Source organism: Equus caballus, chromosome 30 (assembly GCF_041296265.1).
Source record: "Equus caballus isolate H_3958 breed thoroughbred chromosome 30, TB-T2T, whole genome shotgun sequence".
In the NCBI taxonomy this organism is placed as follows: domain Eukaryota; kingdom Metazoa; phylum Chordata; class Mammalia; order Perissodactyla; family Equidae; genus Equus; species Equus caballus.
Window position 1 is genome coordinate 18,371,167 of NC_091713.1, and position 26,259 is coordinate 18,397,425.

Here is a 26,259-nt window from a genome sequence, read left to right on the forward strand (position 1 = left end):
GTCCCCAAGGGGCTAGCTCCATAAAAGGCCTTTCAGAATTTCCCTGATATGCTTCAGCTGGCCTTCAACTGGATGGTGCCTCCTTAGCCTCAGCCCTGGTCAGCTGTTCCAGACCATAATCACCAGCCCTGGCATCCTAGGTCAGCCAGTTTGCCCAACACAATCAAGAAGTATGAGTTCATTCCTTCTTTAGAGAGAAAACTGAGACCATCCTTTAGATTTTGAAATTCATCCATATTTCTACACATCCTTAGTTCCATCCCAGAAAGGAAGGAGAAGAAAATATGTCCCTACTCAGATGCTTATTTTTCTACTTGTGTCCTTAATCTTAGCTTTTGGATCAAATCAGTGTCTTAGGCAGTGTTTCTGAATCTTTAGGACCCAGAAACAAGAAATTGGAATCCCCAGGAATTCTCAACATCACAAGTTATTCTGTATTTTTCATACACTTATGTTTTTAAATAATGAGTGACAATAACTACATATACATTGAATAATTTTTCTATGATAGGATTATGCTAAAAGTTTCAGAGGTTTTCTGTAACACGAGATTTAATAATAAAGACATGGTTAATTATTATTATCAACCAGTATATTATGACACAATTATATATTTCAGTAACATGTAAAAATGATCTGTACCTGATTTAGATATCTAATAACAGAAAACATTAAGTGAACATTAACACAAAGGTCCAAAAGAAATCATTTAAAAATTGAAAGATAATACTACAAATATTTGGTATATAAAAGTCATCATTTTTTAAATGAAAATTTTGAAACACACAAAACAGTAAGAGTCTTGATCTTTGTTTCATGACCAATACTCCAAACATAGAAAAAATTTCTTTCATTTTGCACAGACGGTGTGATCTCTGTGTTGGGCATTTCGGTACATTTTACTTCTCTTAAGCACATTTACTTCCTAACAATGGAATTATTTTGTCTGCTTGCCCTGATTTTGGTTTCGCTACGAGAGTCAGTATTGCTTTGCTAATTCAGACTATAGATCACTTTCTCATATCATGTTGGAGTATTCCACAGCCACATTCACATCTTCTCTTTGCATTTATTCTACTAAAGTATTTACAAATAATTGTAGTTGGCAGCAAATATCCAACACTGGAAACCCTCAGCAAACATCATTAGACAGCATTTGAATAATGTAACATTCCAATCTACTAGCCAGGTTAATAGCATTACACAGAATTACCTGCCCAAATTACCAGTTTAAGAACTTATTTTGCTGGTGAAACTTGTTATTTCTCGGAACACTGCTCACTGGGATCAAACAACATATACTATGTGAATAAACCTATCAATATTCATTTTGTTTGCAAGAATGACTCACTATTAGCAGTAGACAGGGCTAGGAATATACACTAATACATGGCAACAGCCACAAGCAAGAATGACTGTGAACTTTTCTCTCCTACATGCTCCTATTCAAGTTCCCAGAAATGTCCATCTTAATCTGAGACTCCCTGTGCTATTTCCTGCTCTTGCTTTGGACTTGATATTATAGGGTTCCTTTAAATTAGCAATCTCTGTCTTGATTACAAAGCCTTAATTTTTACAGGAGAATTGTAATACTTTCCCTGTTTTTCTGATTTTTCCACCATTTGGGACCTGGAAAAAAGGGAGCAAATCCCACGTGGAAACATTTCTCTTACGTATCTTTATCTCCCCACCCTCCCCACACCACTACCCACATTGATTGTCTGCTCTTGCCTTTCAATCATGCCATCTTCTAAAGCTTTTGTGTCCCCTCCTTATCCTCTTCCCTTCACTGCCAATTCTTAGTGTATCTACTATACATTTACAGTACAAGTATATACACACAGAGTACATAAATATATTTACTCTTTCTGCTTCCTCACTACCTTTTACTCCTCAACACACAAAAACCTGGTTTCCACTTTCACCATTCTACAGAACCTGGTTTTACTACAGGTTGCTGACGACCGCAAATTGGCAAATGAGATCTCTTTTCAGGTTTCATTCTCCGTGACCTCTGTGTAGTACTTGATGCCATTAACCAGTCCCTCTTTCTGAAAACTCTCTTCTAACTTGGTTTTTCAAGCAGTATTCCATCAGGGTTTTTTTACTGCACATTGCTCTTTTTGTTGGCTTTTTTCTTCTGGCTTCTTCTTTAAACATGGGTGCTTTTCAAGGTTCTAGTCCAGCCCTCTCACCTAAAAACACTCTTTCTGAGTGATGTTAGTTAACTTTGACCTGCAATGCAGTTAACTCCCAAATCCTTATCTGCAGCTTCAGCCTCTCTTGATCTGCAGATACAAATTTCTCTCTACTGGATCTCTTTACCTGGAAGTGGCAAAAGCACTTTAACTCAACACGACTAGAGCTGTAGGAAGTTACCTTTGATTATCCTCTCTTCCCTGACACCACATTCAGCTGGTCACGAGGTCCTCTCTATCCCTTCTCCCTTCAGAATGTTTCTGCAATTTGTCTCATTCCACCCTTGCTCTCAAGTCTCCATGCTTCCGCTACACTGCATTCCTTAAATGAGCCATGCCTCTTTCTAACACAAGACCTTCCACATGCTGTTCTCTCTTCCTGAAAAATAGCACCCCACCCCCACCCCCCGCCCTCTTCTGCACTTTGCAAACTCCTAGCATTAGGAGTTGAACTGTGTCCCTCCAGAATTCATATTTTGCAGCCCTAACCCCCAGGACCTCAGAATGTGACCTCATTTGGAAATAGGGCTAATGTAGAGTAATTCATTAAGATGAGGTCATACTGGAGTAGGGTGGATCCCTAATCCAACATGACCGGTGTCTTTATAAAAAGGGGAAGCTTGGACCCAGACATGCACATAGGGAGAACACCATGTGAGGATGAAGGCCGAGATCATCAGCGTGATGTGATCTCTACAAGCCAAGGAACACTAACGACTGTCAGTAAATCCCGAGAACCTACGAGAGGCATAGAACAGACTCTCCCTCAAAACCCTCAGAAGGAACCAACCATGCCGACCCATGATCTGAGACTTCTAGTGTCCAGAATTGTGGGACAATAAACACCTGCTTTTGAAGCCACCTCCCTGTGGCAGTTGTTATGACAGCCCTTGGAAACTAACATACCTAGTCATCGCCCAGATCTTAGCTCAAATGTCTCTTCCTCCAGGAAGTCTTCCCCGACTCCCTCAAAATGGACTAGTCCCCACCTCCCTCGCCTGCATGGTTTCACAGCTCTCTTTACTTTTCACTGATGGCATTTATCATACTTATCTGGGTGATTAATAGTACTAATGTTTATCTCCTCTACTAGTCTATAAAACAGAGCAGACCAGGTACATTAGTTCTCCTTGTATTACTGTCTTTGAAGCTCTGATCTCTACCTGAAATCATCTTACTCATCCATTTATGTACTTATTTATTGCTTGTTTCTCCCTCCATGGAGTGTAACTGCAGCTTGTAGAACAGTGCGTGGCACGTGGTTGGTGTTCAATAATTATCTACCAAATGAACTAATGCATAAGCAAACTCCAAGAGGAGAACCCATGACTGTTTTGCTCACTATTGATTGTATCTCCAGTGCTCAACATATAGAAAGTTGGTGATATAGAAAGCAACTGATAATTATATCTATTGAATGAATGAATGAATGAATGAATGAGCCTATTTAATACTGACCGGCATTTCATTATAAGGAAGCTTATAATCACTGAAAAAATATTAAAAGTTTGGAGATTGTAACCTTCTATATACTAAAGGAAATCTTTTTTCATAACAATATGTTATTCATCAACTTACTTCTGCTTGCCACTTGATATTTAATATTTAAGAATATTTGCAAGCAAAAGAACTCAAAAGGCACAGCTCTCAGCTATGACTAATCTCAAAATGATTTAAATTCAGGGAATGAAGATAAAAAATTTTCATTTCTTTCTTCATTAAAGTTTCTGCTCTGAAACAGCAAAATGGAAAAGGCTGACAGAGTTTTTTTCAAGATTTGCAAAAATGAAAATTGTCTTCCTTTGAATGTTACATGTTGCTGAAGTAATGCTAACAACATTAAGAAATGTTTTAAAATTATTTTCACCCATTCTCCCATGTCTCTAGCATAATAGGTATTTTCCTTTTTCTATGCTTCTTGTAGCCTTTGCCCCAAAGCATATATATTTCATGTAGTTGTAGTAATATGTGGTTATGATTATGAGAAAAATAGTTACATGGGGAAAATGATAAACCAGCTAAAAACTACATTTGGAAGAAAAACAGTATGACAAAAGCCAAAAGATAGTTTCCAAGTTCTACTGTTTGCATTCTGTCACCTTTAATCAGAAAATCTCTTGAAAGAGTTCCTTTTAAACAGGACTCTTTAGGAATTGCAGAGAAGCACTTATTGGAGGAAAACAGATTCACCAATCATCAATCAGTTCAACAGACAAGGCATACGGGGGAACTAGATACACACAAACCCTGGCTTTTGAGGGATTAAACATCAATTCATTTAATACAAGCTGACTTAGATTGCGAGGGTTTTTTCTTCCCTCATTCTTAACTTACAACACCCCTTCCCAAAATACACCGTATCAGAAATACAAAATATACGCTGCTCAAAGTATAAAATGTATTTTTAAAAAGAGTTAGGATCTCAGAAAAAAAGTATTTATCTTAAATGTTTCAAGGTTAAAAAATAAGTTGGCAACTAAATAAACTAAGGAAACTTTTAAAAGTCTTTCAAATAGGAAAACAAAAACCCCTATAAACTGAACATAACCAGTTACTCACGATAAGGTTGTCACTAAAATAACGTAAGAAGAAACCTTAAAATTGTCATAGTCCTGATAAAAGTTAACATTGTTGATGTTTAGGAAGATTTAGTTACTCTCTCCCAATTTGTGGGAGAAAATAAGGATTATTCAAACACTTTCTGGTTTGTCTGCTATCTTCAACGTGCAGCAAAATTTATTCTGCTATCAGAACACATACCTGATAAAAACACCGAAAATCTCAAAATTTAAAACAGACTCTCCCATCATTTTGGACATTCTAATTTCCTCATTTTCATACTGCCCCACGCTCAGCATTCCCTTGTTCCAGAAAAAATTTACTAAAAGTAGAACTTAGAACCCTTTTCATTCAGTAAGACCACCACAGAAAATTTTACTTTAAAAAATTCTTTCCTTCTTAAGATTGTATTGTCCAACATATGTAACAGCTTGATGTTTTTACTTTTTAAAAGATGGTTTGTTCAATATATATGTATATATACATATGTAGGCATTTGCTCCATCTCATTCACATCCATGTAGTAGCCAGCCTGTATTTCACATGTGATGGTTATTATGATTGGCTTAGTACATCTAAACTTAAAAATTACTAGTGGGCCTTGGGGGCCAGCCTGGTGGCGCAGCAGTTATGTGCGCACGTTCCACTTCTTGGTGGCCCCGGGTTCGCCGGTTCGGATCTCAGGTGCGGACAAGGCACTGCTTGGCAAAAGCCATGCTGTGGTAGGCATCCCATGTATAAAACAGTAGAGGAAGATGGGCATGGATGTTAGCTCAGGGCCAGTCTTCCTCAGCAAAAAGAGGAGGATTGGCAGTGGTTAGCTCAGGGCTGATCTTCCTCAAAAAAGAAAAACAAAAAATTACTAGTGCACCTTTCCCTCCATTGCACACCCGTCACTTAGAATCGTGAATAGAGGAAACTCAAGTAGGGCCGTGTTATGACTATTTTGGGTAAGTCTATAAAGCTAAATCTTCTAGCTTCATTAAAGCTAAATGAAACAACTGGTATGAAACGCCAACTTGCTCCTAACATTCAGGCAGATCCACTTGCAAATCTACCCCAAACTGTGAACCCCTCATCTGAGCCCAGAATCAGTGACTCAGATTAGTGTTTGAAACAATCAAATGATAATGGGTCAGCAATGTCATTTCTCTGCTGTTATGATGTCCAAACCCCATTCCAACCTACTAAATCAGGACAAACGCTCCGTGTCCATTCTCAAAAACATCATTATTTTGAACATGAAAACATTAAAAACACAACCAGTTATTTATATTTATATTATAATATTATTTACAAATATAATTAGCCAGTTCAGGAAAATATTATGCCTGAAACTAACAAGTATTTTGAACTATGAACTTAAGAGTAACGGAGAAGAAAATACCTTGACAAGTCTCCTTTAACCTCAACTAGCTGAAAAATGTCCAGATGCTCTAGCTATGATCACAAGAACAGCCAATCAGAAGGATAACAAGAGGCAGGAAACTTCAAGTATTCAAAGAAGTATTTCAAAAATGTGCCTGTCTTAACAAGCAACATTTTAAGGTGTAAGAGGATAACACACACCAGCTTTCAGTCTCCAATTTCCCATGAACCTGACATCACGGAAGAAATCTGATAACTTGGTATCTCTGAAACCAAACCTTCAGCTTCTTTGATTATTTTCTTCCCCACACAAAAATTCTTTTTAGCTGGCTTTTTAAAATAGCTCAACTACATACTTTGAGTTTACATATAGTTGTGCATTTATCAATAAACTGGCCTTCCCAGATGTGCCTGCAGTTAAAGATGCCAGCACCCAAAGAATTCTGAGAGATGCATTACATCGAACTGTAAACTCCCATAAGGAAGCATTTTGAACAACTAATCCTCTGCCTTTCAGTAAACCAGATTAACTCCAAATGATCTCTCTCGAAACTCTTTAAGCAAACATGATGTTTCAAATCACTTGTAGCTATTTTCAACTCCCTTTTGGCAAAGGATTTTTCTTTCTAGGCTTTCTATGTCAAATGACTGCCCTATGCAAGCAAAGACTGCCTTGAGTCACTCTGCTTCAAAGGAAACGCAACATAAGATGGTCTCTCAAAACAGTTCTGACATCAAAGTGTGCTCCAGCTTCCTATACCTTTGGAATTGACGGGGTTAGTCTGTGCAAGCGAAGGAACTTCAAAGAGCTGGCCCCCAGCCAGCCACATTCGTGCTCAGTTGCCTCCTATACTAAGTTAATCCTCCTTAAGGAAGACATGCAGGGATTATTTACCAGAGATCTCAACTTTGTCTTCAGACAGTCACTGGAGCACTGTCTGAAAATAAGTTTGGGGCTTTGTTGACTTTGTCAATGTAATTTTAAAGCACGTAGTAGGTATTCAATAAACATTTCTTGAACGCATAAATACCTGAATCTGATAGCATACAAAACAAGTGCTAAGAGGTGTGGTAGCTGCTCCTGTCACCAGGAGTGTTACCCAATAAACGTCAGAATGTTGCTCTGCTTCTGTCTCACTATTCAGATTTCCAGTGCCTCGCTCTCTGCCATCGGCATCAGAAAGACGTATAGGAGAAACATAAAAGGAACGTACGCATCAGCTCCATTATCTGAGTCGAAGAGGCATCACTGGAAGGTCTTCTCCCTCCCCTGTGTCTCCCCATCGCTGAGGTGGAGGGCTCTACCGCTATAACACATACATCAGTTAGGCCTCTACGTCTCCTTCCAAGTTGCCCTCTGCAGGGGTTTTCAACCACATTCGTACAACAGACTACCAGAAAATCATGGTGCTCTTGATGAAAGAGCACGCTGACTCTGTGAGGCACCATAAAACAAGATATATTTAATTCTGTCATGCAAACTAGGAAGAATTTCCTAGCAGACAATATTACTGTGCACGTATTTTTTAAGGAAACTCAACCAAGGGCCTATATATCACAACGAAAAACAAACATGAATTTTACATGATCATCTTAAGGTCTTGCATTAATAATAATATGATTTAACTGTTCATTTGTCTTGCCATCTAATGTTTACTAACAAAAGTAATAATAGATATGAACAATGTACAAGAGAATACCTAAAAACTGAGCAAATTCTACCTGTTAAACATCATTTTTCAACACCTTGGAAAAGACCACTTTTACCGTACTTGGCCGAGACACAACCTAGGCAGCTTGTGGGATAGCAGAGTGCCACGGAAGTTTAATTTGAGAATCAAACCATGACATAATCAGGGAGAGTAAACAGAGGGGACGGATGTACCCTGATTATGCCCCCGCCAGATCTCTTCAGAGAAGTAGACTGAGCCTTTTGCAGGCCATAGACAGCCATGGCAACTCCTTCCTTAGCTGAGGAAGACTTGAAACCCCTGGGGGTCCAGAGACCCTTTCAAGGGATCTGCAAGGTCAAAACTATTTTCATGAAACAATATTAAGTCATTATGTGCCTTTTTCACTCTTATTCTCTCACGAGTGTCCCATGGAGCTTTCTAGAAGCTACATGATGTGTGATGTTGCACCAGATTGAATGTAAAAGCAGACAGGAAAACCCGGCTGTCCTTTATTAAACCAGACATTAAAGAGATCTGTAAACAATGTAAAACAATGTCACTACTCTACTTGTTTACTTTGGTAAATACAGTTATTTTTCATGAAATATGTTATTCATGTTAACCAGTAATAGTTTTATTTTTAACGAATTAATGAAAATTTTAAAATTCTGTTTTAATTTCTACCATGGTAAAGATTGATAGATATAACTCACATAAACAGAAGCTCCTTGAGGTCCTCAACCAATTTTAAGAGCCCAAAGGGTTCTACAGATCAAAAAGTTTGAGAACCTCTGGCTTAGAGAGTAGGAAACAACTAGGCAAAGATTTAAAGGGCAATGCTAGGAAAAAGCAGCATATCAGAGATTTAGATGTGGGCTTAGGATAAGTGAGACCTAAACAGCTCACATTTCCACAGTGCCTGGGTAGTTAATTCATTTAATTTATAGCCACATCCCTATAATAATTATTTTCTGTTTTGCAGATCCCAGAACTCTCATTAATTGGGACTAGGACAACTTAATTTCATGAATGTAATACACTAATTAGTCACTTAAAATTTAAGATGCCCTACCCTCTGTTGTGGGGTGGGGTGGGGGGGACAGGAGGGATCCTGTGTTGCCACAGATATTTAGTATTTAGTGAAGGGTCCAACCAAATTCAAACTCAACCACATCAAGTGGTCACAAAGAGTTCTCAATATCAGATACCCTGGAAACGCTCTAAGGAGAGTTTTATTTAGTCAAAGTAGCAAATTATTAACACCCGCCCTTAATTTTTTTTTCAAAAGAAATTCATCTTTTCTGTGCTATACAGCAGTAGAATCGAAACTTTTTTCTTCCACCCCTCATGAGCAAAGTATTCTTGAGCACATACCCCCAATTTAGAATATAAATTATAGAAATGTACTTTTATACCAAAAAGTTAAGTAAATTCAAACACATATAAATTAAAAGTTTTAAAAGGACAGATGAATAATACTCTATTTTATTTATTAATGGTTCAAACTATTTCACTAAAACATTATTTTATTAATTATTCATATATCAATATAGTAAGAACAGTGTTATTATACATGCTTTTTTTAAAAAAAACCTTGATTTAATCCTCTGCGATAAAGTGATTTGCAAGTCTGGTTCTAATTTCAGGTTATTTGGGTACTTTAGTTTTAGTGGCTGTCACACTGGGGAAAAAAATCTCACAAATAATATGTAGATCCAAATGCACATCTTTGGTTCGTTAACAAATCACGACACTTGTTTTTCAATTCCACCCATTAGTTGCTAGACATTTGCTTTCATGTACTGAGTGTTAATTTAAAAGGTTAAAACGCTGTAAGTGGTGACTTCAATAGCTAATACCCCAAGGTACAAGAGGCACATAGAATGAAATTAATCATCAACAGGCACATATCTAATAAGTTGAAGAATTGAGATTCAAAGCCAGAAAGTATGACTTTAAAGTCAATGGAAGAAACTCTTGTAGCTCAAAGTGCGATCCACACCAGCTGCATCTGCTGGGAGCACGTTATAAATGCAGATTCTCAGGCCCCGCTCCAGATCTATTGACTCCAAATCTGCTTTTTAACTAGATCCCCAGATGATCTGTATGCATATTAAAATTGAGAAGCACTGTTCTAAAACGTTTATATATATACTTTAAAAATCACTTGAATGTCTAGTATCTAAGAACACTTAACACCTGTCTATAGGCATTCACTAAAGAATTCAACTTCAAATGGTCTGATAACTAGACATTTGTAAACGCCCCAAATTACTTACATTGGAGAGAGTCAGAGACACATAACTATGTTTCTTTAGATTTTTTTTTATCACAATAGTTCACCAGAGAGATACATACATAGTTTGCATTAGTTAGGCTTTCTAGAGAAAAGCTTCCATAAAATCACAATTTACTATTATCTTAGCCGCTTTACATTGCACATCAACGTACGAAACAGTCATTGTATTTCCTGCAAAACTGCTGTGAGTGCCTAAAATGTGGACTACTCAAAGTCATGAACCCTATCTTAGTTCTTTTGTATCGCTGGTCAATGGTAAAGTGCCTAAGTACATAGTAGCAATGCAATTAACATTTGCTACATGCATAGATGAAACAAAGCATAGAGCTATCATCTGGGATCCCACTCTGCAGGCATTGTGATAAAAGTTCCATACATATTTTTATATCCTAACAACAGTCCTTAGAAGTAGGAATCAGAAGCTCAGAGAGGGAAAGTAACTTACCCAACATTACATACCTGATAAGAGACTGGATTTAAATTCAGGTCTGACTTCAAAGCCCATGAGCTAGACCAGTGGTTCTGAAAACAGGTGAACATCAGAATCATCTGGAGTACTTTTAAAGAATAGATTCCCACTTCTCTGATTACACCTTTTTACACTGCTCTGACTCTAGAACCATGATGTTTCACATACTCACAAAATAAACAAATAAAACCCCAAACTGAATTCAAACAGGAACAAATGATGCTAACTGTATTATAAATGAATAACAATCAAACTGAATGGGGTGGGGAAGGAAAGAACTAACCCTAATAAACTTCGGATAACACTGTTTTGACTGCATACTGTAAGACAAAAGAAAAGAAGAAGCATACACAAGTACTATATTCTAGTTAGTCATTCACAGGGGTATAGGCTAGCAATTCTGAAACTACTTCTGTCAAGATCTCTCAACCTTGGCACTTTGGGCCATATAATTTTTGGTTGCGGTGGAGGTCCTGTGCATTGTAGGGTGCCTAGGCCATTCCCACGCTCTAGTCATTAGATGCCATTAGTATTCCCCTCTCCCCCAGTTGTGACAACCAAAACTGTCTCCAGACATTGTCAGTGTTCATCTGGGGGATGAAACTGCCTCCAGTTGAGAACCACTGCTTTGTGTGTACACTAGGTTTAAACAAATAAGTAAATATATTGTAGATAATGAGAACCAGGTTCCTCACTGCTAAAGTTACAAATAAGACAAGGGGAAACGTTAGAAAGAACCATATCTTGTTGGATTTGACTCAGAGGTAGGAACTCAGTGTTTAATATATATGTACTGATGGCTATTGAAACAAATACACATGTGTAGATGTGTTGGTATATATACACATATTTCCTAGCTCTGTCCCCTGAAAGGGCCTAGAAGCAATGATAGCCAAGTAGCAAGGAGCACATCCAGCACCCAGAGCTTGGTTTCTAAATACCATTCTCCGATAAAAGAAACGAGGACCCCTTGGAGCTCTAGGGCTGTTGCAGGAAAAATATAAGATGAGTCTGGAATATCTTGTGTTGTCTCAAGAAGTGCTAAAATACAAACAAATGCTAAAAAAATATGGAAAGCAGAAAAAAGCCAATTCAAAGGAGCTCACAACAGCCAAGGCTGGAACAATTTGAGCAACAAAATAAATTAACAATGGTATTCGATTAAAACCCAGAAAATGAAATGAATATTCATGAGGCCACATTGATATAAATAAATGAGGGAGAAGGGATAATTTTTCTTTACAGTAGCTTTGCAATTATTGAATGTACAAGGAATGGTGGAAATAAAAAATTAGGCAAATACCATAGTAATAATTGTTGCAGGCAAGAGTCACAATGGTTTGATGAGAAACAGGATATTTGCATAGTCATCAAACCACTGTGGCTCTTGCCTACAACATTATTACTGTGGTGTTTGCCTAATGGTACTATTTGCATCTTTTGATGAAAAACAGGGTATTTTCAAAATGTTTCCCCACAGCATGCTTATTAATTACAAAGGGAAAAATAGTAACCTTACAGAATAAAAAACTGGGCAGACACCTTAACCAAGTGGTCAAAGTTAACATCCCCAGTAATAAGACCTATTGACATCAGATACCCCCTGATAGGATGCGCTGACAGGGTACAGCCTCTCTTCTGTGATATTTCTGCCAAAAATGCATAGCCTCAATCTAACTATGAGAAAACATCAGACATACCCAAATTGAAGGACATTTTTACCAAAATGCTGAAAAGTACTCTTCAAAATTGCCAAGGTCATGAAAGATAAAGAAGACAGGAACTATTACAGGTTGAAAGGGACTGGGAAGACAAGACAATTTAGTGCAATGTGGGATCCTGGATTAGATTCTGGGCCACAGAAAGGATATAAATGGGGAAACTGGCAAAATTTAAATAGGTTTTATAGACCAGTTAATGGTATTATAACAATGTTACTTTCCTTGTTTTAATAATTGTGCTATAGTTATGCAAGATGACATGAAGAAAAGCTAAGTGAAGGGTCACTGGGAACTCTCTGTAAATTCTCTGAAGGTTTAAAAGTATTTCAAAATTAAAAGTTAAAAATAAAGGGGGGCTGGCCCAGTATCGTAGTGGTTAAGTTCTCGCATTCTACTTTGGCAGCCCAAGGTTCGCCAGTTCAGATCCTGGATGCTGACCTACACACTGCCCATCAAGCCACGCTGTGGCAGCATCCCACACAGAAGAACTACAAGGACTTAACAACCAGGATCTACAACTATGTACTGGGGCTTTGGGGAGGAAAAAAAAAAAACGTTCCTGCGCCCAAGTGAATATGTAAGAATTCCAGAGGAGGGAAACCTAGGAATTTGTATTTTTAAATAGCCCAAGTGATTCTGATGCAGTCACCCAACAGGAGTTTGAGGACGCTAATCAGCAACCAAGATTTTGATTAAAAAAATAACAGACCCAAACAGTAATTTTTTACTGAGAGCCAACTACAGAACAGGTATTCTACTAGGCTACCATGATGAGTAAGCAGTATGAGTTCTTGTCTTCAAAGGGCTCAGTCTAGTAGCTTTCCTTATAATCAGAGCCCCTCTCACCTTATAAAGTGTGATCACCCTCTATTTTAGTATAGAAGATCTATTTTATATTTTGTCTACTTGTAAGCAAATGTAGCATATTGTAGATTTTCCTTATTTAAGTATAGAATTGTAACACCACACATGGTGCATTTCCAGAGCCTTGTTATCTATTTCCGATGAACCTTTTGCAAGTACATACAACTATATGTGTATAATTAACAAATCTGCATATGCTTATGCCTATGGAACTATTTCTTGTAACTCTTGCAATCTGTCTCTAAACAATGTATGATCTTTATTTTGGTAAATGTGAAGACTGAACAAAAGTAATGTTTCTATAAAAAACTTTGTACATTTGTACAACCTTGGTTATTATTGGTGCTTTCTTCTTCTTAGTCTTTTAAATTATTTTCTGAGGATAAATTTCCATGCTTGGAATTACTGGGTCAGAGGATATGAACATATTTATGGTGCTTAAATTGCATTGTCAAATTGCCCTCTACACACGTGACAAACACTGGGCCTTATCATCTTCTTTAGAAAACAAAAAATATTAGTTTAAAAGACATGAAATTATTCTCCTATCTTATTTTAGCTGGCATTTCTTTAATTAATGGTACTATCCCATAAGTTTCTTTGCCAAGTGGATATATATATATCTTTTATATATATATATATATATATATATATATACATATATCTTATATATATATATGTTTTCTATATACTTTTTTTCTAAAGGCTGGTCCAACCATCATCTTAGATATTTCACTATAGTCTTTATATGTGATAGAACTCAACATTCTTTCTGAAAAATTTTTTTGCAAAACTGTATCCTTTTTAACTGCTCTAATAACTTTTTATTTTTTCACTGTATATTAATTTCTAAATATGTATACAGATACACTATGCTGATGTTTCACATGACAATATGTTAACATTGTCATCATCATCATTTATTTCCAGTAGGTTTAGCCTGTCATAAGAAGACAAGGAATTTATATAATTCTGTCATAAAACACTTTCTTCGTTTTTTCAAATTCCATAGAAAATCAAGTTAGAGAAATGAAAATGACCCAAAAATAAAACAAATAGGAAGTTTTAAAACTAGGACAAAGGAAATACACAGAGAATATTTTTCTCTATTCATTCATAAAGTTACAAAGAGAAAAATTTAGTCCCTTTACATTAACCTGCAAATTTTCAATATTTCTTCCCTCTCTAGACAAAGATACTTTAAATCTAATGCAGACAAGAGAAGATCCCACCAAACTTTAATTTCCTGCTCCTTCTGTCAGTGTATGGAGCTCCTCTAAAAACCTGCCCTCCCGGACGACTAACACAGGACAAGGAACCACTCCTCCATGCACAGGCGATTGGAGGAGCCTCTGGGAGAAAAGGCCAATTCACACGCCTTCCAGGAGGATTTAAATCTAGAAGCTAAATCTTAGAAGATGAGACAAAATCATTGAGAAATAAAATTGTGATTTTTATTTGCGATGTACATTTTATTTAAAATGATTTGTAGTGTACAATTATTTTATTCTTGACTATCTCACAACATGACTCTATATGTTAAGAAAATCTGAGACTTCTCCATGTCAATTTCAGATAGAAATCAGATAATTCCTTGTATGTTCATTTGGCACTTCCTTTACAGATCTGTCAACATTCCAATTCTATAGAAAAGAAAATGCTTGCCGTTTTTCTAAATGTTAATCATTAAAAGTCTATAAACCTCCCAACCTCAAAATTTCCCTTTTGTTGGTCCAATCTTGTTAACTGCCTTCCTAAATGTTTTAATTTGGTACAACAGTCTTATTTTATGTGTACATGTTGGATCCATAAACACTTATAAATATATATGAAGGTACTCACTTAACACTTTGTTCCAGTCCACTCTTTTAAAAATAGGACTATCATTTGTGTCCCTTCCAAAATGTAAAATTAAAGATTGTCAAAGCAGCACTTTTCCTTTAAACCAAAACTAAAGGTATAAAGGACTTTTAAAAACCTTTGAGCATAACAACTGAAAATATTATGTTGCTAATTTCACAATCTCAAACTATACCCTAATGACAACAGGCTCCTGTCAATAAATCCATTATGGAGCTGCAAACATGGCTCTCCTCAATATTGTAAAGAGAACTGCAAGAAGGAAGAGAAAATAAAAGCACTTGTCTGAACATCTTGTCCCTTTACTAAAATCCATTAATGTGAACAACCGAAATGTTTATCAACAACTCTAAAGGAAACTGACAAGTTCTGCTTTAGTGGGATATAGCAGGCATGTCAGTTTTCTCAAAGCCAAACAAGTTAAAACCAATTTTCCTATATACAACACTTTTCTAGAACTCCTCCAGACATTATATTTTAGGATGATTATTAATTAAGTTACATATATGTAGTCTTCTCTGTCCACGCTCAGGAAAGCCACACATTCCACAGAACCATCTTTATCCCTGACTAGTTCAAAGAGGAAAATGTTGCCCTCTCTTTAAAGAACCTAAGTTCTTCCCTGTGATAAATATCCTTCCTCACAGAAAAGGAATCTGCTACAAAGGCCTGAGCAGACTGCATTCCCTAGCATGGCAATGTGCAAGTGATTTTAAGTAAATAATGTTTACTCTCTTTCTGATTACAAAAGTAGTACATGCATACTGAAGAAAAACTGGACCACACCGAAAAAGACAAACAGTGCAAGAACAATCACCCGTGATCCCAAAGCCCAAACACAGCTTAACATCCTGGCGCATATATTTCCAGTCCTGTATATGCCCATGTCTGTTTCTCTTTTTAAAATATAATTGAGATTGTGCTTTCTGCTTTCTCCCCATTTAATATCATAACAAGCACTTTCTCAAGATAACTTAAATTTCATAAATAGAAATTGTAACGGTTGCATGATATTCCATCATATAGATACCTCCTAATTTGTTCAAACATTCCCCCATGATTGAACATTAGATTGCTTCTGATTTTTGTTATTATAAAAAAACTACTTCAACGAATATCTTTGTACACGACTCCTTTTTTTGCATATTTATTACTATTTCCTTAAGACTCCTGGAAGTGCAGTCTTGATACATGTTATAAAGTTGCTCTCCTGAATGTCATGCCCATCTATATTCCACAAGCAAGGCATGAATGTTCATTTCAACAAATCCTTAACAACATGGAGTGTTAAAATATATTTCATTAATCTAAATAGGTGAAAACAGTATCCTATTTTGAATTTACATTTCTTGGATTACCAGGGAAATAAAATCTTTTTTATTTATATACTAGTAATATATACATCCTCTTTTGTGAAATGCCTTTTTGTCTATTAAGATTTTGGTCTTTTCTGTATCAATCTGTATTTTTAACAATTAATATTGAATGGATATCAATCTCATCTTTTTTTTTTTTTTTGAGGAAGATTAGCCCTAAGCTAACATCTGCTGCCAATCCTCCTCTTTTTGCTGAGGAAGACTGGCCCTGAGCTAACACCCGTGCCCATCTTCCTCTACTTTATACATGGGACACCTACCACAGCATGGCTTGCCAAGCAGTGCCATGTCTGCACCTGAGATCTGAACCAGCAAACCCCGGGACGCCGAAGCGGAACATGCAAACTTAACCGCTGCGCCACCGGCCGGCCCCTCAATCTCGTCATTTTTGATGCAACCACAGTAATACTAGCTTGCTTTATGTTTTATGCCCTAAAAAATGACTTTAAGTTTAAAATATATTCTTCATAATTCATAAGGGAAAATGTAGATAATACATTTTGCAGAAATCGAAAATTCTATAATATATGGATATTCCTTATCTATTTCCAAAATTTCTTTACCAGTCCTTTAAGTCATCACATGACATCACACGAGGCTACTGAAAACCAGGCCATATGTCACTCATTTCACCCTTCCTACCTCCTTCACCAACACAGTGCTCCTCACTCTTTAACAACAATGCTAAACACACTCAAGTGTGATAAATGGGCATCAAGTGTGCTTGTTTGGGTTTAAAGCATTTCAACATATTTTATACAGCAAAGGAAATGGAAAAGTAAAAATATTTCACTGAGGTCATAAACAACTAAGCCAGGTGTCTTATTGCCAGAGGATGGACTGTCACTTAAGATATTAAACAATTCTGTTTTTAAACAAATGTTACTAACAAGCACAATTTAAAAACTAATACTCTTCAAAAGTCCTTCTCTGAGAGGGCTAATTTCAGTACAAGGTAAAACTATTAGGGCCTCTAATCCATTAAAGGGCAGTCTTTAACTGCTCAAAAGGAGAGAAGAAAAAACAAAAAACCAATCTGCTAAATAAACATACATTAATTAAAATGTTGCTTTTATTTCTACCCCAAAGCAAGTATTTACACTTAGCCTCCTTACACATAAAATTAGAATGCTAGTTCTCTTTAACAAATGCAGTTGAGAGAATCCTCAGTTTACCTGAAGCATTAAAGTCACAACTTAACTGTGAAGAAAAGGCCCTCCCCAATTTTTGTGGACTTTTTAAATAATCTATTGCGTGAAACTTACTAAATGATCTAATAATGAAGCCTATTCCTTCCTTGTTCATAGTTTTTAATGTCTTTGTGACAGTTAATTTTATGTGTCAGTTTGGCTGACCATGGTGTCCAGATATTTGGTGAAACATTATTCTGGGTCTGCTGGATCACATGGCCCAAGTGCCAGAGCAGCTTGCATGGCAGCCCAGACCTTTTGCAGAGCTTTCTTTTGTTCTGAGCGCCACCCCCCCAAAAATTATAATGCTAGTAATACTAAGGGGCAGATCTCAGCTTTCCAGAAATTAATTTTTTAAGATTACAGAAGCTCCCTTACAGATCTTTCTAAGAATTAAACAGAACATTTGAAGGTTTTGCTTTCAAAAGTCAGTAAACTTATTTTTAAAAAAACATGCTATATTTCTACACTACTTTAGGGTTTACAAAAATGCTTCATCCATAAATTGTTGAGTTGATCATTCTAATCCTTATTTTCCACATAGGGCATCTATGCTGAGAATAATTCACGATTCACCACAGAGCTAATCAGAGCATATCCCCTCCCCTAGAGACCTTTCTGTAACACCCACTGCCTCCTCATAAGCCAAATGTCTGTGAGCATAACGGAAACCAGAGTACCCTGGAGCCAACCTAAGCGTTAAACCTAAGGCTCCTGCTTAGAAATGAATAATTAAAAGCACTAGCTAAAAATGTGAACAATTTACCAAAAATAATAATAATAATAATAATAGTAATAATAAATTCAAATTAACTTCCTCATAACTAAATTAAATTCAAATCAAAACATTCAGATGCTAGTTTGACTTATCACGTGGGCTAAATTTAAGTTTGCTGATACCTCATCCTGGCAAAGGTGGGGAAATGCACACTGTCAGACCCATAGGAGGTAAAACAAACTGGCGCAACCTTTCTAGAGGACAACACAGGAACAGTTACTAATGTATTTTATAAATACGCCTTTAAAAATACACTTTAACTCAGAAATCCCATTGCCACAGGAGTTGACACTATGACTAACCTAAAAGTTCATCAAAATAAAATATACAAGGCTATTTGTTGCACCATTCTTTATTTAGTGAAGGAGAAAAGAAGAAAAAGAGGAGGAAGAAGAGGGAGAAGGAGAAAATAGAAACAAATTATGCATCAACAGGGAACTAGTTAAGGTTCATTTCTATAATAGAATTTTAAGCATTAAAAAATGTTTATCTTTGTACTTTTCTATTTTTTTAACTTCTACTTTAAGTCCTTGATTCTTTTCCTCTACTTACCAGTTTTCAGAATAACAAGTTGCTCCCTTAGTATCCTCTCAAGGTGACCAATGAGGAATGAGATTTTTTTTCTTTTTTTAATCTATTTTTGAAAGCCAGCCCACATCCTCTCTCCTTCTCTCATCCAACTTCTGGTCTCCCCTTTATTGCTGGAGGCAACATGCGAAATGGCTCAGAAATGAAGGCGAGCAGCTCCACAGCAGAGGGAGGGAGAGGGGCGATCTTGCGCAGCGAGCACCAAAAGACACTCCTGATCACCTACTGTGTGACACAGAGCATGGCGCCTTGGACATAGCAAACCCTCAACAAGGATTTGTTTGATTCATTAATGCACGGAAAACACTTACAACATTAATGTATTAAGCACGTCGTGGGGGGAGTATCATTGGTCATTTGGGTAACAGTGGTTATACCCAATGGAATCTATTTAGAATACTGTTACATTCCCTGATATTGTTTCACTATCTATTTGAAGCTTTAACTTTGTGTTTGTACAATACAGCATAAACTTAGCCCCTGTACAACAAAGGATTCTATTATATTTAAAGAAGATGACCATGAAGGTGCGTAGTTGTTGGCAAAAAGGATTACTGGGTGACCAACACTCTTTTCCAAGTGCATAAAAGTTAAAACAAACTACCTACTGGTTTGTGGATGGGGCTTCTGCCTCTTAATTCTTGCCTTCTTTCAAAAACCCATCAACACCGGCTGTGACTGCTCTGGGCCTATTCAGCATATCATTTTCTAGTACTCCCTAAAAATATCCCATTGCTTAAAGGTGTTTCCAAACTCTCCTTCACACTTTTCTTCTGTTCACTCTGATTTTAAGGAACTCTACCTTACTAGTCATGTCTTCCAATTGCTCTCCTCATAACCCAAATTACCCAACTGGGCCTAAAGAAGCTATAGATTCTGCAGATCTGGCTCATACCTACTTTTTCAGTCTTATCTGGCTCCCCTACCCTCCCCCTGCATTTCTCTGCTCCATTCCACTGGCCTCCTTCCAGCTCCTTCTACTGGCTGTGCTCCCCCTACAGCACGTCAGGCTGTTCCACTCGACCCTCTCTTCTTCACTGAGCTCCAGCTCCTTTTCTTCAAAGTCTAGCTCTAAGGCCCTTCTCAGGGAAGCCTTTCATGACCTTCCCATCTAGCCCAAATCCCCCTGTCTTAGTCAGTTTGGGCTGGTATAACAAGAATATCATAGACAGGGGGGCTGAAACAACAAACATTGATCTCTCACACATCAGGAGGCTGGAAGGGTGATATTAGGGTGCCAGGATGGTTGGGTTCTGGTGAGGGCCCCCTTCCTGGGTTCCTCACATGGCTGGCGGGGGAGAGGAAGCAAGCTCTCTTGTGCCCTGTCTCTTCCTGTAAGAGCATTAATCCCATCATGAGGGCTCCACTCTCAAGACCTAATTATCTCCCAAAAGCCCCCTCTCCAAACACCATCACAGTGGAGATTAGGGTTTCAACATATGAATTTAGGGAGGACACAAATATGTGGTCCACAATCCTCCCTATTAGAGAGACTCACAGTACCTTGCACTTGTCCTTCAAGACACAGATCACAGGTGCCATTTAAATTTGGGTGATTGGTTGATCATTTATTTAGACTCTAAAGTTGCGTAAGGGCAGGGACAATACCTGTTGCTGCTCATATTGTATTCCCCGTGCTTGGCACTTCTACATCTCAAGAACTATAAAAGGCATTATAGGTATATTATTTATTCCTCACAACAAACTGGGATGGAGATATTATCATCCTCATTTCATAGATGAGGTAGGCATCTCAGAGAGGTAAAGCAACCTGCCCAAGGCCACAGAGTAAACAAGCACCAGCGACAGGACAAACCCATGCCTCTCTGACTCCAGAGGCCACATTCTTTCCCTCTCTTCTTGCTGCTTTCATAGCATCCACATATCTATCTTAATTTGTGTGTATGTGAAATACTTCAAACAGAAGAGAAATAAAAAGACTAATATAATGAATACCCATGCACTTGCTTCCCAACTTTATAAAAATCTTAAAATTTTGCCTTATTTGCCTTTTTTAAAAATAAAACTTTACAAGCAAAGTGGAGTCCCGGGGGAACATTCTGGAATTCGACTCCCTTTCTTCCCTACAAAGAGGTAACCACTACCTTGAATGTGGGGTTTTCATTCCCGTGTATATCTTAGACTATTACTACATATGCATCCATAAATAACACAGGAACTGTTTCACATGTTTTCAAACTTTATATAAATGCCATTATATCGTATTGTATCTATCATTCTGCAACTTTTGTTTTTAACTCAGTGCTGTTTTTTGAGATTTATGTTCATACACAGCTCTATTTAATTCTTTTTAACTGCTAAATTTTATCCCACAGTATGAAGACATTAAAATTTATTTGCCTATTCTTTTTTGATAGATTTTAGGTAGTTTTGATATTTTACAATTACAGATAATGCTACAACGAACTTATTTATGTATGTCTCCCGTACATATGTAGGAATTTTTCCAGCGTATTTCACTAAGAAGTGAAATTGCTGGTAAGAAGGATTTGTGCATAGAAAATGCAAAATTGCTCACCAAAGTGTTAGTAGTCCAGTTTCATTTTTAATCTACTTATTAAAGATTAAAGATAAATCACATTATATACTCCAGAAGTTAAATCTTATTCTCTTCTTCCCCCCCATGACTGATCAGCCATACCTCTTCCCATACACAGAGAGCAAGCAATTAATGTTTACAAAATAAAATCAATATCCATATCAGGGAAGTAAGAAAAGTAGTTAAAAATTTATTAGACATTTGTTCTGTGTCAGATGCTATTCTAAGAATTTTAAATAAATAATACACTTTAATTCTCATGACAACTATAAGAGGTAGATATTGTTATTATCCCATTTTGCTATCTGATAGATCAAGTCTCCCTTAATAATTCTCTTTTGCAGAATTTTCCTGTCTGTTTTCAGATATTTTTTTCTTCCAGGCAAACTTTAGAATCACGTACATATCTTAAAATCCAATAGCGAGATCAAGAACTCTTTTAATTTTAATTCATAATCACAAGCATCTATGTGTTAACATCTATATGTCTTCTGACGCTATTTCCTACCTAAAGTACTCTTGCCCTCTAAGGGGTCAGAGACTCTAGCCGCTTCTACTCTTTTTAGGCTCCTAGTATATGGGGGGAGAAAAAAGCCAAAATAGAGTTCAAATAATTTATAGTATATTTGATGGTTTGTTTTTAACACAGAGATAAAAAAACATATGACTGTATATATGACCTTAATTGGAGCTAATATAAACATTTAAATGTAAGGCCCTCCACGAACATAAGGCCCAAGCTAAATGACCCCACAGCCCCACCCTGTTATAAGTCAGAATTCTCTCTCATTTTCCATCTTCACCTTACTCCCTCCACAAAATTAGTAAACTAATGGTCTCCTTTGACCCAATAACTACCTAATTTTCACTTAAGAGTTAAAATAATAGTAGGTATAAGAGGTGGTCAGAATTCTTCATGATGGGTTAACTTTAATAGTTTCATTTAAAAAGTTACTAATCAAATTTAATTGCCTATAAGCTATATCTCTCAAAATGTAGACAAGATCAAGAAGAAGATAAGATCCTTCTATTTTTCATTATAATTGTTTCATCATGGATAATTTATTTTGATCTTTCATAGCCTGAATCAACTAATTCTTAAAGTTATCATGAGCTTTTGGATCAGATGCTCATTTCTGCAAGCTAGTAAGCTCCTCAGAGAGAAAAAACTCCCTCGTTAAAATGTGGTGCTTGAGGGGCCGGCCCAGTGGCACAGCGGTTAAGTTGGCATGCTCCGCTTCAGTGGCCCAGGATTCGCCAGTTGGGATCCCGGGTATGGACCTACACACCACTTGGCAAGCCATGCTGCAGGCGTCCCACATATAAAGTAGAGGAAGATGGGCATGGACGTTAGCTCAGGGCTAGTTTTCCTCAGCAAAAAGAGGAGGATTGGTGGCAGATGTTAGCTCAGGGCTAATCTTCCTCAAAAGAATTAATTAATTAAAAAAAACGTGGTGCTTGAATCAGGTCTTGGTTACAATCTCATGGTCTTTTAAAGATATTAACTTGGTGCTACTTTAATGAAAAACTAAAAGCTTGCTACCAAAGTAATTGATTACAACACAGTCCTTAACCAAGGAAAGAATGAGTACTTTGTTTTCTCCATCCCAAATACACTCAAATTGTTACTGGTATTTTTCTTACAGTTTTTGAATTGACTAGTTTTTAAATTTAATGTGAAGAACAGCTTTGTTAGTGCTATGCGAAACCTATGACTAACAGACTCCCAGTAAATATTTACATTCAAAAATATTCTTCTTTTATTAGTACCTGTGATTTAAAATAAACAAACAACCTCTTAGGACCTGACGCATCCCCAACATTGGAAAATTACAAGGGCATTTATAGTTATTTAGAATTACTAAAGGCTCAGAGCCTTAGAACTTAGGAAAATTCACAAAATGCAAAGTCTATTTGTTCCCTTTTTAAATAAAAACTTTAATTACACTAAGCAATACTTTCTTGAGAAAAGGAAGGTTCAAGTCTTAATTGAATCAAGGGTATTAAGAGAATTTATTAGCTTGGTTTCACATGGAAACAATATTCATCTTCTATTGGTGAATATACTAGTTTAATCATTTACTGCTAAATACAAAAGATTTCTGAAATAAGATTTAAAATGTTTAACATTACTTGAATCAAGAATATGAGCATTTGAAAAGTTTGATCTTAGGGAAAACATCTAAAAATTATCTTATATTCCTTTCTGTATATATCTTACTACTGAAAAATTTCCGTATGTTAGAAACTACCAGAATAGAGTCACTCAGTAACCAGATAATCTGTATTTTTCTTTCATGGGAAATTCTATTAACTGCCTTCATTGTTCTAAGTCCACTAAAAAAAATATCATAAATACACAAAGCTATAGATTGATTTTAATTTTTATTTATTAGCTCTCTTTAATAACAAAAGTAATAGATGCTTCTTGTAACAAATTAAACAATATAATGAAAAATGAAGAAAGAGTTAATAATTCCTCCACCAAATCCCAGACCATGAGATAATTCACGCTAACAGCCTCGTTATTTCTCCATGCTCATTCAAATGTATATAAACACCTCCTATATCAACAAACATATATAAACATCTCCTATATAAACAAATATATATATGTAGGGTTTTTATTTTTGATGAGATAATACATATTACTCTGTAATTTTCACCACTATCATGGCTGTTTCTTCAAACAGTAGACACAGAGCTAACCCAGTCTTTTTAATACCTACAAAAATACTACACAGCATGGACATACCATCATAATCCTAATAATCATTCTCCTTCCTCTTGATAGACGAGAGACATATAGACTCTTTCCAAGTGTTTGCCCAAACCTAACACCAAAAAATGCTCCTTTCCCTTTAGGTCTGCCTTGCATTAATTCCCTCTGCAACCAACACAATGGCCTGAGCACTAGGGAGAAGAGAAAAGCTTCTTTTTCTAAACCAATTTTACAGGTAAGGCTGCCCCTCAATGTCCTATATTTTAACAGATACCACTGCCTAGATAAATCTGCACCAAAAGACAATGACTTCTTATATTATGTGGTAGTTAAAAGTTTATTATTTACAATAAAGATATCCTGGACAGGGAACCATAAAACCCAGGCTCTATTTCTAGCTTTACCATGAACCACTGATGTGACATTGACAAGTTAATTAACTACACGGAGGTCCATTTCTTCCTTTAAATAATACACTGCTTGAACTAGATAATTTCTAAAGTCCCTTCATACTAAAGTCAAAGATACTATATCGTTCAATGAATGCAGACTTCATGATAGCCCAGAGAGAGGAGTTTACTAAAAGAATCTTTGCATAACTTCCACAAAGGGTTTACCAACAAATTAACAGTACAAACAATATTCAAAGAAAAAATGTTTTAACCACTCAAGAAAGAAAACTGTTTAAGCACCTCCACAAGAACATTATAATTACCTATTTACAGACAATATGCGAATCACAAGTATAATGGTCAATTCATTGAAACAGTATGCCTAAAAATCTCATTATTATATATGTTTGGCTTGGTTCCAATTATTACAGATCTTGAAAAGAATAAAATTAACCTCTTTTAAAAATGTAGTAAGTGTTGAATGGCCATCAGGAAACTTGAGCTCTGCTTCTGCGTCAGCCATTCAGTTTCTAGATTAAGTTTCTTTGTCTATAAAATTAAAAAGTAACCCCAAAGCTTTTAGAATTCCCTCGTTCCTTCAAAGGTCTTTACTGAGCATCTACAAGGCTCCAGCAGATGCTGGGGTTTGTCCGATGGATACCATTGTGAAAAGAAACCAGACCCCACCCCCCCAGGCTATTCCCCTTGCTAAGATGGTAGCATTCTATGGCTTTGCACCTCAGGCTGTTTCCACTTCAGACTGGCCCTCCCCGTAGTTGAACTTCATTCAGTCAAAGTTTAATATATATCTTTTAAAAGATTCATGTATCATTTTTTGCAAATATTCTACTGCATTCTTAAAGACTGAAAAGAACACTAGTTTTCAACTGACAAAAAAGCTTAGCAAACTACCAATTTATAGGAAAGCGGTGGCAATCAGTTATTTAATATCCACAACTAACTTAGTTCATAGGTGATATTAAAAATTGCTCTTGGATTGGAAGAATTAACATTGTTAAAATGTCCATACTTCCTAAAACAATCTATAGATTCAACGCAATCCCTATCAAAGTTCCAACAACATTTTTTACAGAAATAGAACAAAGAATCCTAAAATTTATATGGAACAACAAAAGACCCCGAATAGCCAAAGGATTCCTGAGAAAAAAGAACAAAGCTGGAGGTATCACACTCCCTGATTTCAAATTATACTACAAAGCCATAGTAACCAAAACAGCATGGTACTGGCACAAAAACAGACACACAGATCAATGGAACAAAATTGAGAGCCCAGAAGTAAACCCACACATTTATGGATGGCTAATATTCGACAAGGGAGCCAAGAGCATACGATGGAGAAAGGAAAGTCTCTTCAATAAATGGTGTTGGGAAAACTGGACAGCCACATGCAAAAGAATGAAAGTAGACCATTCCCTTACACCATGCACAAAAATCAACTCAAAATGGATTAAAGACTTGAATGTAAGACCCGAAACCATGAGACTTCTAGAAGAAAACATAGGCAGTACGCTCTATGACATTGGTCTGAGCAGCATATTTTCAAGTCCCATGTCTGACCAGGCAAGGGAAACAAAAGAAAAAATGAACAAATGGGACTACATCAAACTAAAAAGCTTCTGCA

At 36.6% G+C, this 26,259-nt stretch overlaps 1 protein-coding gene across 8 annotated transcripts in view; it reads right to left on the bottom strand.

Moving 5' to 3' along the window:
- Positions 1–26,259, bottom strand: part of DISP1 (dispatched RND transporter family member 1) — a 202,440-nt gene that overhangs the window by 93,886 nt on the left and 82,295 nt on the right. For 3 of the 8 annotated variants that reach the window (XM_023632543.2, XM_070256030.1, XM_070256032.1), the window contains exon 2: positions 10,557–10,619. The exons of 4 other annotated variants lie outside the window; for them this stretch is intronic. In XM_023632543.2, coding sequence (XP_023488311.1) covers positions 10,557–10,602 — 46 coding nt within the window. In that variant the 5' untranslated portion in view covers positions 10,603–10,619. Of the gene's footprint in view, positions 1–10,556; positions 10,621–26,259 lie in introns of those variants that run through there. One more of the 8 variants, XM_070256031.1, reaches the window with a different exon arrangement.